The sequence below is a fragment of the Zeus faber genome (assembly GCF_960531495.2).
Source record: "Zeus faber genome assembly, chromosome: 12".
NCBI classification, from domain to species: domain Eukaryota; kingdom Metazoa; phylum Chordata; class Actinopteri; order Zeiformes; family Zeidae; genus Zeus; species Zeus faber.
Window position 1 is genome coordinate 9,672,885 of NC_137196.1, and position 17,335 is coordinate 9,690,219.

The 17,335-nt window shown below is 41.1% G+C and overlaps 1 protein-coding gene across 1 annotated transcript; it reads left to right on the plus strand.

Moving 5' to 3' along the window:
- Window positions 1-5,994: 5,994 nt before the first annotated feature.
- metap1d (methionyl aminopeptidase type 1D (mitochondrial)) lies at window positions 5,995-11,899 on the plus strand. Its single transcript, XM_080010623.1, has 10 exons — window positions 5,995-6,040; window positions 6,641-6,777; window positions 7,020-7,169; window positions 7,278-7,426; window positions 7,964-8,006; window positions 8,091-8,254; window positions 8,362-8,459; window positions 8,537-8,584; window positions 11,462-11,540; window positions 11,667-11,899. The coding sequence occupies exons 1-10, from the start codon at window positions 6,001-6,003 to the stop codon at window positions 11,749-11,751; spliced, it is 993 nt and encodes a 330-aa protein (XP_079866749.1). The 5' UTR covers window positions 5,995-6,000; the 3' UTR covers window positions 11,752-11,899.
- Window positions 11,900-17,335: the final 5,436 nt, after the last annotated feature.

The window sequence follows — 17,335 nt, forward strand, 5'->3', positions numbered from 1 at the left end:
ACGTTAAGCAGGCAATGCGACACAAACACACGCTCACACACACATACACACGTGCAGTTTGTAACCACTACAGGGCAATGGAGTCCATCTCACTCCACCACCCGACCGGAAGTTGTAGAACCAGGGCGTACCGACCATGCACTAACATTCTGCCATTGACACCTCAACGTGTCCATGGGTCCAGTGGTTGTCGTGGGCCAGGCACTTTTAGCCCGAAAAATGCTCAGGATGATAATAATAATAATAATAATAAATATACTGTAGCTGCAGGCAGCAATGCACAGGGTCCATTTTAGTCGTGTTAGTGATGAATTACATTTTGAAGTGTTGGCTTCTTTTTGTGATTAGTAACAATTTCACGGGTTGTATTTTTCTGACGCATTCCTAGACCATAGACACATCATTCTTTGCAAAAGTGGGGTGGACTTCAATCGGCGTTGTCATGAGTTTCTGGGGATTTATGTTTTTTTTCAAGTTTTTCAATGGGTTACAATTCCATGAAACTGAAAAAAGGTTGACATTTTTATGTGATTATTTACAATTTTCAGGATACTATTTTTCCGATTCATTCAGGGAATATGAAACTTATCATGCACCGGCGGATTTTGTATCTTAACACTTCCACGAATCTGGCAAAGTAAGGAGGACCACAATGCAGCATCGGACACAGGGTTAGAACCGAACAGAATGTCTTCATTAACAAACAACCAAAGAGATAAATATCAATCGAACAGCCCCACAGACATTTACCATGTAAGATGGTACATAAACACACACACACAGACACACACACACACACACACACACACACACACACACACACACATACACACAAACCTAGTTTGTAAACTCTAACCACTACAGTCTACAACGCACACCGCACACAACACAAATTAACATTCAGAACCACAACCTGCACATTTATAGCAAATTGGACATCACATAATGTCACAAAGCATCTTATTCTAAAACTCATCTTGTTCCATTACCGGTCTAAAGTTTCCGAGCATTGGTCAAATTATGTTGGTTTTTCACTATTTTCTGCTCTGCATGTGGATCAATTTGTATGAAACTTGAACCATGTGATGTCTGTGACGTCCCAGTTCTAACAACACCTCAACCATGTCAATAGCGCTAAGCAGTTGCCCTGTTCTGGACACTTTTAGTAGCCCAAGAAATTCAGAGAATAATAAAAATCGGAACAATAACAATAGGTGGGAGCCCTGCGGGCTGGATTCTGAAATATAGCTGCAGGCAGCAATACAAGGGCCCTGGGTAGGGCCTTCGTTAAAGTTCAGACGATTGTGCTTTGGCTCTCTGTTCCGGTGTGTTTTGTGACTGCAGAAGTTCATTCATTCCGGCCTGGTTACAGTGTAATTCTATGATCGGGTGCTGTTTGCAGCTATGGGTGGGTTTTCCTACACCACAACTAGCGCCGGTTATTATTCTAAAGTAGGGCTGCGTGATTATGGCTAAAATTATAATCACAAATATTTTAGTCAATTTTGTGAGCACGATTATTTATCATGATTATTAGTCCATTTTGGGGAACAAATGTTTTTTTCCAGCATTTTGTAAATCAATGGAAAACGGCCTTCACAATAATAAGGTATTTTATAAACCTATATATAAATAAACCCAAATGTACAAATCTTAAAATAGGACTTTCTTCACATGAATTCAGTCTTCTTAAGGCTATGTGTAAATAACATCCAAACAAGAAGGTCAGTTAGATTACACCTGCAGTTTCTTTGCAAGATAAGAACTATTTCTTCATTGTCCAGATATCTTCATTGTAGTATACGTGTATGTGTGGCACTGTCTTGGTGCAGGAGTCATTGTTGATCACAAACTCCATCCACAATACTGAACCGCCGATCTGGATGAAACTCGAATGACGCCATGTTGCAACTGACCGAAATACACATCTTATTCAGATTGTCTGTGGGTTTGTCGGATCCATGACATCCATGAAAATGTGATGTAAGTCTCATCTGCATGTGCCGCCATCTTGTAGAGGACCCGGTCTTTGACCAACCACTAGACTGCAAGGCTATCATGTGACCTGTGCGAGCCGTCATTTGTGCATGCATGTACCGATGACAAAAAATACAGTGTTCTAAATTATTCCACAATGGACCAACCTTGATCAAACTTTGAGGAAGGGCATGTCGAACCGCCCTGAATACACATTTTATTCATCTTGTCTGTGAGTGTGGCGGATCCATGAGATCCATAGACTACTGATGTCAGTTTTTTATCAACAAAAACATCCTTCGGGGCTGGATCCCTAATAATAACAAATATAGCTGCAGGCAGCAATACAGGGCCCAGGGTAGTCAGACCTTCATTAAAGTTCAATGGAAGAGTGTGCTTTGGATCTCTGTTCCGGTGGGTTTTGTTTCTGCAGAAGTTCATTTATTCCGGCCTGATTACAGTGAAATTTTATGATCGGGCCATGTTTGCATGTGTGGGTGGGTTTCCTACGCCACAACTAACTCAGGAATGTCTGTAAATTATGACAGCGATGTTATTGTGTTTTTATTTTAAAGAACTTTCTCTGATGATTGTCAGTTGTCCTTAGACACGTATATATTTATGACCTTTAATATGCTGCGCTTTGTTTAATCCAATTGTCTTCTATTGTCTTCTCTAATAATAATAAAAACAACAACAATAATAATAATAATAATAATAATAATAATAATAATATAAACTATACTTTATGAAAAAATACTATACTGTATATTTAAACTTGACATGTGATGTACATGAGATTATTATTTCCTGGTTAGGTAGTATAAGGACGACTGGTCCATAGAGGCTCTTTTCGGGGTGCACATTTAAACACAAGGATCCAAGAGCTATTTAACCATTTATTGTGTGGGGAATGGATGAATGGGTGGAGGACTAGATGAATGGATGATTTTTCTGTACAATAACTGAACATAAGTCAAGCTTAGCTTAGCATCGCTAAATATAATAAACAAAAGTACATATTGTTAGCTTACATTATTAATGCATCCACTAGGATAAGAAGGAATTTTTAAATCCTTCATCAGTATCATATAAGTAAATAAAGTATAACCAAATATACAATCCCTTTTTCCTCTAAATTTGGACAGTTTGTTTACTTACAGGTTTTAACTTCATCAGGTTTATACTAAATGGCTCCAACACAGTGCATGATCTGCTTCCATACAATTCTGCCTTAATCGGAGGTAGGTATATCAAACAGCTGCCAAACAATACATTGTGATCTGTTAGGAAGTCAAATAGACATTAAATTAGGATGCATAGCATGTGGACATAACTCAATGGAAATACACAACAAAAAATAACACACACACCCGGCCTTTAAGGGCGGGTGTGTGTGTGTGTGTGTGTGTGTGTGTGTGTGTGTGTGTATATATATATATATATATATATATATATATATATATATATATATAGTACGCGAGGTGTAGAGATTCACCTGTCAGTTCACCAGGGAGGAGTTTAGAGAACCTTCTCTAAACTCTACCCACCCCTGATCTCACAGTATTGACATTCAAGCTTGAGATTCTTTAACACTTTACTATGCAATACCATACTATACTAAACTATACTATACTAAACTATACTATATATACTGTACTATACTATATATACTAAACTATACTATATGTGCTAAACTATACTATATATACTATACTATGCTATGCTATACTATGTTCAACTATACTATACTATACTAAAATATACTTTTTATACTATACTATAGTAAACTATAGTAAACTGTACTATACTACACTATACTAAACTATACTTTACTATGCTATACTATGTTAAACTATGCTAGAATATACTATACTATACTATACTGTACTGCTATTATGCTATACTAAACTATACTATACTGTGCTATAATAAACTAAACTATACTATACTATGCTATGCTATAATAAACTATACTATACTAAACTTAACTCCACTATACAAAATTATACTATAACTATACTATGCCACGGTGGAGTATAGATAATACAAAAACAGAAAGGCCTATGTAATGTTGCATTACTGCCCTCGTCCGTTACTAAATGGCAAACGCTATATTTTGTGTGTGAGTGTGTGTGTGTGTGTGTGTGTGTGTGAGAGACTAACTTCTGCTTCTTCTTCTTTTTGACTTGTGATGGCGGCTTGCATCCTGCACAGCTGCATAACCAACAGCTCACACTGCCTCTGCAAACGCCTCGCGGTGTGACTGACTTCGTATATATGTTTATATGACGTCATGAATGCAACGATGACATCCCAGTCATTTCGTATGTTATGCGTTTATATTTCTGTTGTGATTTAATTCGGAGGGAATGGGAAAAAAATATATATTGTGCAAAAAATATATTATGCGACGTTAATTCATATTAATATTAAAATAATACTGAATAAGGTAAAAAAAAGAAAAGGTTGACTGGAAACCACCTCCATACACCAGGTGGCGCTGGTGGCCACTTGTGATCCTTTTGTGGAGCGAAGAAGCTGGGTTGCTAGGTTACAGAAAGAAACGCGGTTGAAGGTCCCGGGGGTGAGGCAAGGAAAGTGTCCCCAATAAACAGCTTTATATGAAGTCTATCTTTATACCAGTTAGAACGGTTTCTGAATGCAAGTCGAATCGGCTTCAAAAACATCGAGTGGGATTAATAAATTCGGGGCTTTAAAATGAGTTATTTGTTATCACAAATAAGAGCTCGTTGCAGTGGAATTGTAAAGGGGCAACTCCAACGGCTGTGCCAAGGTAGATCGAGTTATCAAAAAATAATAATATAATCTAATTCAGAAAATAATATATAGAACGAGCAAAAAACAAAACAAAAAAAAAAAGAAATATATAGAAATAAAGAAAAAAAAATAGAAATGGTAAATTAACTTCCGATCTCTTTTCTGACTCTGCATCTTATATAAAGCACATAAAAGCACTACAGTATTTATTTACAGCCACAATAGTGGTTGTAAACAATGCGAGCTCGATGCCAATATGAAAATCGATGGTTTTGAAATGAAGCTACACGCGCCTACATTATTTCGACATTTTTTAAAAACATTGTGTAAATGATTAAACAGATGAAATAAAGCTATGGCGGCATATCACTGCCAAAATCCGCGAGCGCGCCGCGCACGCATTTTGTTTTTGCGAGGCGAGCGCTTTCACGGCACTGGAACGGACAAGTCTTTCAACATTACTTTTATACATATTTCACCTCAGTCTCCTCCTTTCGGCTGCGCCCGTTGGGGGTCGCCACAGCGGATCATCCGCCGCCAATACCTTCTGTTCTGCGCGTCTTCCTCCCTTACGCCAGTGATTTAAATACAAGCAGTACACGCAGTGAACTCACGTGGCTGTTTTTTTTTGTTTATTTTCAAATATTGTTTGTATTAAAAATGTCTTTGTGAGAGTTGCTCTTATTCCGTTCAATGACGACATTAACTGCGGTAAAATGCGCCCGAGAACATTATATATAGTGTAGTATTATTATTATTATTATTATTATTATTATTATCAATTGAGGGAGATTGCTGCATAGCTGTCAACGGCCTGCAGCCAGTCTTGCCCTCCCTCCCTCCCACCCATCCACCTCAAAAGCACCCGAGGAAATGCAGCAACAACAATAATAATAAGAATACATAATGTCATTGTTATAATCATTACTACTATTGTCATCAATCGTGCCTATTATTGTAAATGTGTTTCTATTGTTTATTTTACCCTTTATCGCAAAACTCTGCAGAAAGGGCAACGCACAGACCACCATCTTCTCCCCTGTCGTTCGCGGAACGCGCTCAGAACCCGCCCGCGTCTCCGCGCGTCTCCCCCGGGTGAGGCCGGGGCGCCGCTGCCGGAAGGAGAAACCTCTCGCGAGGGTTTAGGGGTTGAGCGTTTTTTTGGAGCGTGACGCGGTCGTGCCCGCGCGCGCGCCCCCCCCTCGGACGCCGGAAACCCGCGTCTGTCACGTGACGAGCAACATGGCGGCGCCCGCCGCTGCGGGGTTCGCGGCGAGAGCAGGTACCGGCGGCTTCCACCGTCTCCCGGGCGCACGGTCGCGAAGCCTGCGATCACCCGCGAAGGCACGTCCATCCGCGCGTTTGGAAGGAAACCGATGAGTGATGTATGAGCGATATGAATAGGGAACATGTCGCCGCTAGATTGTGTATGTAACACGAATACACGTCAGACGCTGGCGGAAGAACGGACGCGGCCATTCCCTGTCAGTTAATTCCGATCAAAGGCGAATTATAAATGACAAGTCTGGTTTTGCATTCACAACGCAAAGCTAAACACAGACATACATAAAAGCAGAATAATTATCATCATTCCCATGATTATTAATTGTATTCCGATATAATTTCGTCATGCATCTTTCTTCCAAAATGTTATTGCACGGCCTTTAGAGGTTGCCCCTGAATCATTTCACTCCACCATAGTTCTCTGGTTGCATGTGAAAAAGAAATCGTTCTTAAAATGATCCAGTGAATGTGCAGCAGGTGAAATAATCCCACAGCTAGAAGAGAGAGGGGGGGAAAAAGCGAGAATCATGTTTTCCAATTTTGTGTTGATATTGCTGCTTTTGAAAAATTGTTTTTTTTATTTTTGTTCCCTCTCCAGGATTGGGGTTGGGTTTCCTCCAGAGGGTCCGTGCCCCGAGCCAGCAGCAAAGGAGCTTCTTCTGGAGAAAGTGGAGTTCCCGTTCTCACAATGTGGTGCGACCGGCCGTCGTCAGGCCTGCCTACGCAGTGCCCAAGGTAAAAAAAAAAGAAGCCATTTTTACATTTTAACTTACACAAAGGGTCCTATGGTGAAAATGGTAAGTTCCTGCCACACCTTTATAAAAGGATAAGTTATTGCTATGTAATTACTGAGTTATTACAGTTTCTACAGTGTTCATCACACGAGTGTGTGTGTGTCTAAGTGTGTATGTATGTGAGGATGTGATGTATTTCCCCCCCCCCCCCCCCACCGTTTGGGTTCCTTATCTCGTCTGCAGCACATAGTGCGTCCCGACTACGTGGGCACCGGCGTGGTTCCAGAATGGCCGGACTACATCGAGCTCAAAGACCAGGAGCAGATAGAGGGGCTGGCCAAAGCCTGCCAGCTAGCCAGACACGTGCTGCTGTTAGCCGGACGCAGTTTGAAGGCGGGTACCAAAGATCGTCCACACTGACCCACGTTTGAGCCGTTTGTCTTAACAATCACACCAGAATAAATTTGCTCTTGTTTTTTTTTGTTTTTTTGTTTTTTTTAGGTTGGCATGACGACGGATGAGATCGACTTCATCGTCCACCAGGAGACGATCAAGCACAATGCCTACCCCTCGCCTCTCGGATACGGAGGCTTCCCAAAGTCTGTCTGTACGTCGGTCAACAATGTGATCTGCCACGGTATACCCGACAGGTAATGGAAATTAAAATTATGAAGCTAAACACGCACACCCACACCAAAAGCAGAGTTTATATTCACTTTGTTATTTAGTCTTTTTTATCCTTTCTTTTTTTAATCTTGTTTTTATTTGTTATTCAAACAACAAATTTAACAAATATATTTTTTTCGTTCTCAATTTCTCATTTATTTTCTCAAAATGTTCCTTCAAGATTTTCCTCATTTTTTTTCTCAATTTCTTTCATAAAAAATGCCTCAAATGTTCTCAATATCAGGAGATTCAATATGTATATATTATATCATATATATTTAAAACTCAGAATGCACAAAGACTCTCGTACTTTCACAGATTTGATTAATTACAGTACCTCTTTTTTCCTAAATTGATGTAAAAATATCAATATAAATAATATTTTAGAAAATATATATTTAAAAAAATCGAACATTGCTTTTTTTAAAAGAAAAATGAACTAAAATAAAAAATTCAATCCCTGCAAGTTGATTACATTATTAAACAGCTTCTGAATTTTCCATCATCTATTTGTCTTGCAGTCGTCAACTTCAAGACGGGGATATCATCAACATTGACGTGACTGTAAGTTGATATAAACTTGTTTCTCACACATGCCATCACACATTTTTTTATGAATAATACTAACTCCAGCCTGTTTTACAACAGGTGTATTTTGAGGGTTACCACGGAGACACCTCGGAAACCTTTCCTATCGGCCGGGTGGATGAAACCGGACGGCGACTGGTGGAGACAGCGCGGCGCTGCAGGGATGAGGCCGTCGCCGCCTGCATGCCCGGAGCACCGCTCTGCATCATAGGAAACACCATCAGGTATAAGCAACATACAGAGGTATAATATTTATTATATTTTTCTAATACATGAATAAATAACACACTTAAAATTCCTAACGTCTAACCGTCTTCCCCTGCGTTCACAGTGAAATCGCCCGTGCCAACGGCTTCCAGGTGTGTCCCTATTTCATCGGGCACGGTATTGGCTCCTACTTCCACGGCCACCCGGAGATCTGGCACCATGGTGAATTCATTTTTTTAAAGATTGTTCAATATATTATCTCCATAAGTTCTTTTCACTCATGTTATTTTATTCCACAGCCAATGAGAACGACATGACCATGGATGAAGGAATGTCCTTTACGATCGGTGAGTCGAATTGAAGTCGGCCATGTAAGCCCGTTCGGCTGTGAATTAGCTGTCTAATTCAGTCATTCCGTGAGATGGCTGCCATTTGGCCTTTCTATTTTCAGAAAAGATTTTTTTCACATTTCGTTCTTTATTTTTAACATTAAACTTCACAGAAAACATACACCAATCGGCCACAACATTAAAACTTCCTGCATATTATTGTGTAGCTCCCCCTCGCCACGCCAAAACAGCTCTGAGCCAGTCCATGACACTGTCTCCGCCGGCTTGTATTCTTCCTATAGTCACTCCTGGTGCCATCTCTTCCCCAGTTAAACGATGCACACACACTCAACCATCCACATGATGTAAAAGAAAACATGATTCATCAGACAAAGCCACCTTCTTCCATTGCTCCATGGTCGAGTTCTGATGCTCACATGCCCATTGTAGGCATATTTAACGGTGGACAGGGGTCAGCGTGGGCACTCTGACCGGTCTGCAGCTACGCAGCCCCATACGCAGCAAGCTACGATGCACTGTGTGTTCTCACAGCACTTTTTTTTTTCCTCCAACCTGTGCTGTCAGCATGCTGGGCATACAATAATAATAATAATAATAATAATAATAATAATAATAATAACTTAAATTTGTATAGCGCCTTTCAAAGAACCCAAGGTCGCTTTACAGGAGAGGGGCAAGGGGGGGGACAAAAACAAAACAACGGAATATCTAAACTAACTAAATAATGGGGAAAGGCCATGGTGAAAAGGTCTTGAAGGTTGTTTTGAAAGTGTCCAGGGTTGGGGTGTTACGGACTACGGCAGGGAGAGCGTTCCAGAGGGTGGGGGCTGCCACGCTGAAAGCTCTGTCCCCGAAAGTTCGTAATTTGGTACAGGGGATGGACAGCAGACCCATGTTTGAGGACCGCAAGTTCCGGGATCGAGTGTGCTGGTAGAGGAGGTCGGACAGGTATTGGGGGGCGAGTGCGTGACATCACAGAGTATTTGTGCCATTGCATCTAGGACAGAGTGAGTCTGCAGGTGGAGTTCAACTTCTCAACCTGCAATGCCACTCTTTATTAATTCTTTAATCATCAAGAACTGCTGCAATGACTCTGTCCTGTGGATGACCTGTAGAATGACAAAAGGTCATGGTTTTGATTATACAGAACCACCACCAACCCCCCTCTTTAGAGAACAATGTTAGCATGTTTTGGTCTTTAAACAACTAATCACTACTCCAGGAGGGGGAGAATCACCACGGGTGAGACAAATAAACATAGAACCAGACAACAACATGTACATGGAAAAACAAAGCTGGCAGGACTCAAACCCAGCCGGCAGGGGGCCCACCCGGCCGCCCCCCGGGCAGCTACACCCCCACACCGACCCGCCAGCGTCCCACCACCCTGGAAAACCCCAGTGTTCAATGTGTGCTGTTGGCAATTGCAATTTAAATTGCGGGGTGTGGGGGTGCGAGTCCTCCAAGAAAGTAGAACCCGAATCACTCTCACCCCTCTTGCCCCGCCGACCCAGGTCTGGTGGAGTGTTGTTTGGAGTTAAGCTAGTATGAGTGGTATTTAAATTTCAGGACGGACGAGAAGCACGTCAGGGCAAGAGCATGACGGGCAAGATCGCAGCCGTCTGCCACATCCCTACCCACATAGCTCGCATCCCACCCGTCGTGCAAACCCTAGGCCTATTGTGTGGTGTATCTGCTGAGTATGAGTTTTGGCACTGGGAGAGGTAGGAGTAGCACAACCAGATCAACGCAGAGGCGCAGCAGGCCACGCAGCGGCCACGCAGCGGCCACGCAGCGGCCACGCGGACCCCACACCCAGACCCAACTGTGCCCCAGCGCACCCACCTCCCGTACCTGGAGGCACCCAACCCACAGCGACCAGCCATCGGCGCAGAGCGGCCCGCCATGCGCCTCCACCATGCCGGGCGGCTCCGCACCCCACTTTTGGCCCCTGACCAGCCCCCGGCCGTCACGGATGCGGACCACAGAGCAGAGAGCGGCAGATGCCCCCCCCCCCCTTTCTGTCATAGCCAGCATTAACCTTTTCAGCATTTTGTGATAGAGTAGTTCTTCTGTGGGATCGGACCAGGCGGAATAGACTTCTCTTTCCCACATGCATCAATGAGCCTGTAGTGGGTTTACCGGTTGTCCTTCCTTGGACCGCTTTTGGTAGGTACTAGCCACTGCATACCAGGAACACCCCACAAGACCTGCCGTTTGGAGATGCTCTGAACCAGTCGTCTAGTCATCACAGTTTGGCCCTTGTCAAAGTCACTCAGATCTTTACGCTTGCCCATTTTTCCTGCTTTCAACACATCAACTTCAGGAACTGACTGTTCACTTGCTGCCTAATATATCCGACCGCTTGACAGGTGCCATTGGAACGAGATGATCAATGTTATTCACTTCAGCTGTCTGTGATTTTAATGTTGTGGCTGATCTGTGTATTTTCCCACCTCAGGTACAATTTATATGCATTATTTATGTCGTCCATTACGCATGCATTATTTGTGACAAGGGTTAATGTAACGGGGTCTGAAAATAATGAAATTGTAATGGTAATACATCTTTTATTCTGTACTATTTGTGATGCAACTTCAATCAGTATATACGGACATGAAAATAAACAGTAGTCTTTTGTAAAAGTTATATAAAATCTATTCACTTTTAAATAACATTCTCGCATATAGTATGTTACTAATGAACTTAAAACAAATAGTTTTAGCATTAGCAAATACAATCTGCCAACATGTTGGCAGATTGTATTTGATAGACTTTAAATGTCGTGGACCCAAATGGCACTCCTTTCATGGAATGGCTCAATTAATAAAGTAATTATTATGTTACTGTCTTGACATCATCTGGAATTTGCAGAACCGATACTGATGGAGGGGTCTTGGGAGTTTAGGATCCTGAAGGACAATTGGACGGCGGTGTCGGTAGATGACAAAAGGTACACAGTCCTGGGTTCACAAAGTCGACATCACGCAGACGATGCGTACATTTATAAGCGTGATCTGTATATATGCGCCTACACTGTATATGAACACGTGAACGTTTTGCTTTGCTCCGTTTGCAGGTCGGCGCAGTTCGAACACACCGTGGTCGTCACGTCCGACGGAGTGGACGTTCTCACCAAACTACCTGAAGAAAGTGGCCTATGACCCCGGAAGATGCTCCCCCGCGATGGAGAATAATGGACTTTTATATTAAGAACCTATACGTTAAGTAGCCTGGACACAGTGCAAAACAACCGCACCTTCTTCTATGTACACAGTGTAAAAAGTCAGATTACAATACAGATTTACTTGAAACTTTTAATCCAATGGTAACTGTCTTGATTTCAGTTTTTATGTTGTTTCATTCGCTTTGTGTAGTTATTTTTAGAGGAGGGTTACTTTCATAAACAGCTGACCTAATAATAAAACAGCTCATGCGGCTTGGAATCAGGGTGTCCACCGTGGTGCTGAATTGCAATAAAGTAAGATAAACCTTGTGCTGACTGGGTGCCACACTGCAGAATAAACAGCTTGTTCCTGCACACACTTTAAAATGTATTTGGTCTATTTTAAAGTTTTAAAATAGACCATTGTTAAACAAATGTTTTGGTTCATTTAAAGAACAACCAGCTGTGCAATGCAGGCAGTCTTCCGGATAAAAGAAGACTAGTATGTTAAAACAGTCGTATGTCGAAGCAATTTTTCCATATACACCACGCTCATATTTTTTTCTATGATTTCCTTCTTAGTTTCAATGGGAATCATTGCCCTTTTCTTTTTCCCATCATCCTTCTTCTTGGGCCTCACCATGAAGGGTGAAAACAAACAAAATACACAGCACAAACACAGTAAATATGAGAAAAATATCGATAAGCCACAAACTACGAGCACACACGATGTAGGTCGCCCGCTGACTGACTGCTTACTGGCCGCCGACGCGCCAACTGCAAATTTCCCCGGTCGTATCTTGGAGCAGTCGGTTGCAACTCGATACAAGTTTTCGCGACCATCACTACTCGTATCTTGGATTAGTCGTAAGTAGATGCAATCGTAAGTCGAGGTACCACTGTATCATGAAAAAGTTCAATATTTTTTTGTCACTCATTTCAGAAAGTGAAACCCATATATTATATAGATTCATTACACGTAGAGTGAAATATTTCAAGCCTTTATTTCTTGAAATTTTGATGATTTTGGCTATAGATGTCAGAGTTCGCCCGGGGCCTTCCGGCATCGGCCACTAGATGCCGCCAGTGCTGCCTCATCAATGTTGCTTTGTTTCAGTTCCTGATTACCGAGCCTCATGAGGTTATATGTTTCACCTTTGTCTAGCCTCCTGACAATGCGCTCGTTTCCAGGCCCACAAAATTCTTATTTGTTTTTTGTCCGTTTTTGGTACTTGTTTCAAGTAAACCTTTATTTTTGCCACCTCGCCTCTGCCTCGTCCTCTGCACCTGGGTTCCCTCGGCATAACCTCGTAACAAAAGATGATGAAAACCCCAAATTCAGTGTCTTAGAAAATTAGAATATTGTGGAAAAAGTACAATATTGGAAAGTCATGGTGTCACACCCTAATCAGCTAATTAACTCCAAACACCCGCAAAGGTTTCCTGAGCCTTGAAATGGTCTCTAGGTCTGGGTGAGTAGGCTACACAATCATGGGGAAGACTGCTGACTTGACAGACGTCCAGAAGACAGTCATTGACCCTCTCCACAAGGAGGGTAAAGCCACAAAAGGTCATTGCTAAAGACGCTGGTTGTTCACAGAGTGCTGTATCCAAGCATATTCATAGAAAGTTGAGTGGAAGGAAAAAGTGCGGTAGGAAAAGGTGCACCAGCAAAAGGGATAACCGCAGCCTTGAGAGGACGGTCAAGCAAAATCCATTCAAGAATTTGAGGGAGCTTCACAAGGAGTGGACTGAGGCTGGAGTCAGCGCATCAAGAGCCACTACGCACAGACCAATCCTAGGCACGGGATACAAATGTCACATTCCTCGTGTCAAGCCACTACTGAACCAGAGACAACGTCAGAAGCGTCTTACCTGGGCTGTGGAGAAAAAGAACTGGACTGTTGCTCAGTGGTCCTAAGTCCTCTTTTCAGATGAAAGTAAATGTTGCATGTCATTTGGAAATCAAGGTCCCAGAGTCTGGAGCACTTCATGCTTCCTTCTGCTGACAAGCTTTATGGAGATGCTGGTTTCATTTTCCAGCAGGACTTGACACCTGCCCACACTGCCAAAGGTACCAAAAGCTGGTTCCATGACCATGGTGTTACTGTGCTTGATTGGCCAGAAAACTCGCCTGATCTGAACCCCATAGAGAATCTATGGGGTATTGTCAAGAGGAAGATGAGAGACACCAGACCCAACAATGCAGATGACCTGAAGGCCGCTATCAAAGCAACCGGGGCTTCCATTACACCTGAGCAGTGCCGCAGGCTGATCGCCTCCATGCCGCGCCGCATTGATGCAGTAATTCATGCAAAAGGAGGCCCAGCCGAGTATTGAGTGCATAGAAATGAACATACTTTTCAGAAGCCTGACATTTATGTTTAAAATATCATTTTTTTTAAGTGATCTTATGTAATATTCTAATTTTCTGAGACACTGAATTTGGGGTTTTCATTATCTATAGCCACAATCATCAAATTTCAAGAAATAAAGGCTTGAAATATTTCACTCTATGTGTAATGAATCTATATAATACATGGGTTTCACTTTCTGAAATGAGTGACAAAAAATATTGAACTTTTTCATGATATTCAAATTTTATGAGATGTACCTGTATATGATGTAAAAAGTCAATGGATGCCTCGCTAATGGATGACTTAAACCCAATCTAGACCCAGTCGTACTAAATTGAGGGTCAAACAGAAAATTTCATAAGGAATATTGTTATACAGAGCCTCAAATTCATATCTAAGCATATTATCCTGTCCTGTGGTTCAATTCGTCAGCCATCAGATGGCAGTGCACGGTTATCAAATGCAGCACAACATTGAGAGCGTTTGTTTTGAACAGTGTTCTGCTCATTCTGCCTTCCAAAAATAAACCACACACAGATCGAATTGAAATAAACTCCCAGCGCCTGGAAATAAGCTTTTCATAAAGTGGTAAATCAAGTAGCAAGGTCAGTCTGTGAACGTACAGAATTGATTAAACACGGATGAATCACTCGCCAACTTACTCTTAGATTTATCTAGTTAAAGTCTGTTAATCTTTTATCTTTATTGTATATTGCCATTTTTTCTACATTTTTTTTGTTGCTGTTTAGGTTTATTGTACTTGGGCATTTTTTTTTATTGGTAGATGCTTTTAGGTTTATTGTATATTGACATTTTTCCAAATTGTACTTGTTTTTTTAGGTATTTTTTTTAGGTACATTGTGTGTGTGTGTGTGTGTGGGTCCCCAATTAACACACAAAGGATTTAGCATCAGATCCTGTGTGTATTATCGTACACCCGGCTCCAAATCGGGTAGGTATTAAGATAATTTTGGAGATACTGCTTTTGTTGCTTTTATAAAAAAAAAAAAAAAAAAATATATATATATATATATATATATATATATATATATATATATATAAGCAGCAACAAAAATAACAAAAATCCCATAAAATGGAAGTAAAACAAATTATGAAATTAATAAATAAAATAGATATTATAAACAGTTGCAGTCCCTCTGGCTCCGGGGCCTGCCCCTCCTCTGCAGGTGGATTTGATCAAGACGAGGTATGGAAGCAGAGGAGATCAGATCGACTCTCGCACTCCCCTCTTCTTTCTTCTTTTTCTTTTCTTCCCTTCATTCCCTTCATGACAGTCACGCGCGATATCTCGGCTATTGGCTGTGTAATTATAGGAAAACAACTCTGTTTAGTTTTTTATTTTATTAAGGTCGGATGACATGTCTCGTTGCAAGCGATTTAGAGGGATTTCAGAAAAAAGCCGATCCAGATACTGTGGAGGCTCTATACTTGTAGTGCGTGTTCTTGCCTGTGTGTGTGTGTGTGTTTGTTTTGTTTCATGTGCCCATTAAAGGTGTGTCGGCTTATCTGAAGGGCTAGTCTCATCCAGCCAGGAAATGATTCACAGGTTAGTCACACTAAATTGCATTTTCAGTCGACTTCCGGTATGAGTAGTTGTCAATAACATCGTAATAACATAAAACAATAACATTTCCACTATAAGTTTTAGATGTAAAAAAAAATGAAAATATTACGTAATAACCACCCCCTATTAGGCAAAACTCCCTGTTAAAAGGCATATATCTTATAACCTGCTGTTTGTGCTTGTTTCTCTTACTATACTTGTGAGGACCAGTCTCCGAATGGACTGTTTTTTGGTTTAGAAGTCAACCAGAAACATGGGTCCTCACTTACCAGGTGTATGTAGTTGGACGTTGCTACCTCTGTGTGTGTGTGTGTGTGTGTGTGTGTGTGTGTGTGTGTCCTGTCAGTCAGTGTAATAAAACAGTCTCATAGTGTGTCTCTGTCTGGAAGGGGAACGCTTCAGAACTTGAGACAAGTGAGAATTTGTCAAAATGAAGGGGGAGAGGGTGGAGATGAGGGAGGGAGAGAACTTTCAGTGCTCTGGGAGGAGAAGGGAGTGGCAGGGCGCGGTCTCGCTCTCCCTTTTCCCTTTACTACATGTCGGGGCACATTCTACCGTTCTCTCTCTCTCACTCTCTCTCTCTCTCTCTCACTTCAGCTTGGGTAAACTGAAAAAAAGGCTCAGGCTAAGGCTCCACTTTGCTGGAGGAGGGACATGAAACAACAAAAGCTCAGTTTTCCTGTCTTATACAATCATTCTTCTTTTGCAAAAGTGAATTTAGAACCTTGAGTTAATATCTTATTATCTGACTAAAGTCTGTTAATATTTAAGGTTTATTGTATATTGCCATTTTTTTAATATTTGTTTTCCTTTATGATAGTATGATTTAATTCAAAAAAATTATAATTATTTATTTTTTCACAATTTTGTTGTTAATGAAAGTTTTTTTTCACGTCTATTTTAAAAGTCTATTGTGTTTTTTTCAATTTATTATACATTTGTAGGTTTATTGTATATTTACTTTTTTTGTTTGTTTTTTAGGTTTATTGTATATTGTATATTATTTTATATACATTTTTATATTACTTTAATATTATAGTAATTATATTAATAAATGTAATTCTAAGTTAATAAAATTATATTTATATATAATTATCGATCTATCTATCGATCTAGCTATCTAATATTTAGATATGAGCCGTATATAACAAAGATTATACTATTGCTGTAGATTCCATGTGGAGGCTTCCTCTGTAAAACATTACACACACACACGCACACACACACAGTCTGGATTCTATTCCTTCAGAGACAGAAAGACGGTCACGCGTAACGTTCATATCAGCTCGCCGCATTTCTCAAGACGCCGTGTGCCACATGTGTATTTACATTTTAATATATAAAGCGACAGTCTGTCAACACTTGAGATATAACCGTTCTCTGTAAATTACCATAATCTTACATACATCATATTACTATAATTGCTCCTATATTACAAAGAGATGCTGTGTGTGTGTGTGTGTGTGTGTGTGTGTGTGTGAGACTCTACCTGTGATAAATCACACCCATCTGAGACACTACTGACACAGAACACAGGAATCCCTGGTTACCACGGCAACTGCGACCTGTAGAAATCCGCCATCAGCGAGATGACCTGACATTCCCCAGACCTGTGTAGACAGATCTCTTACTTACATATC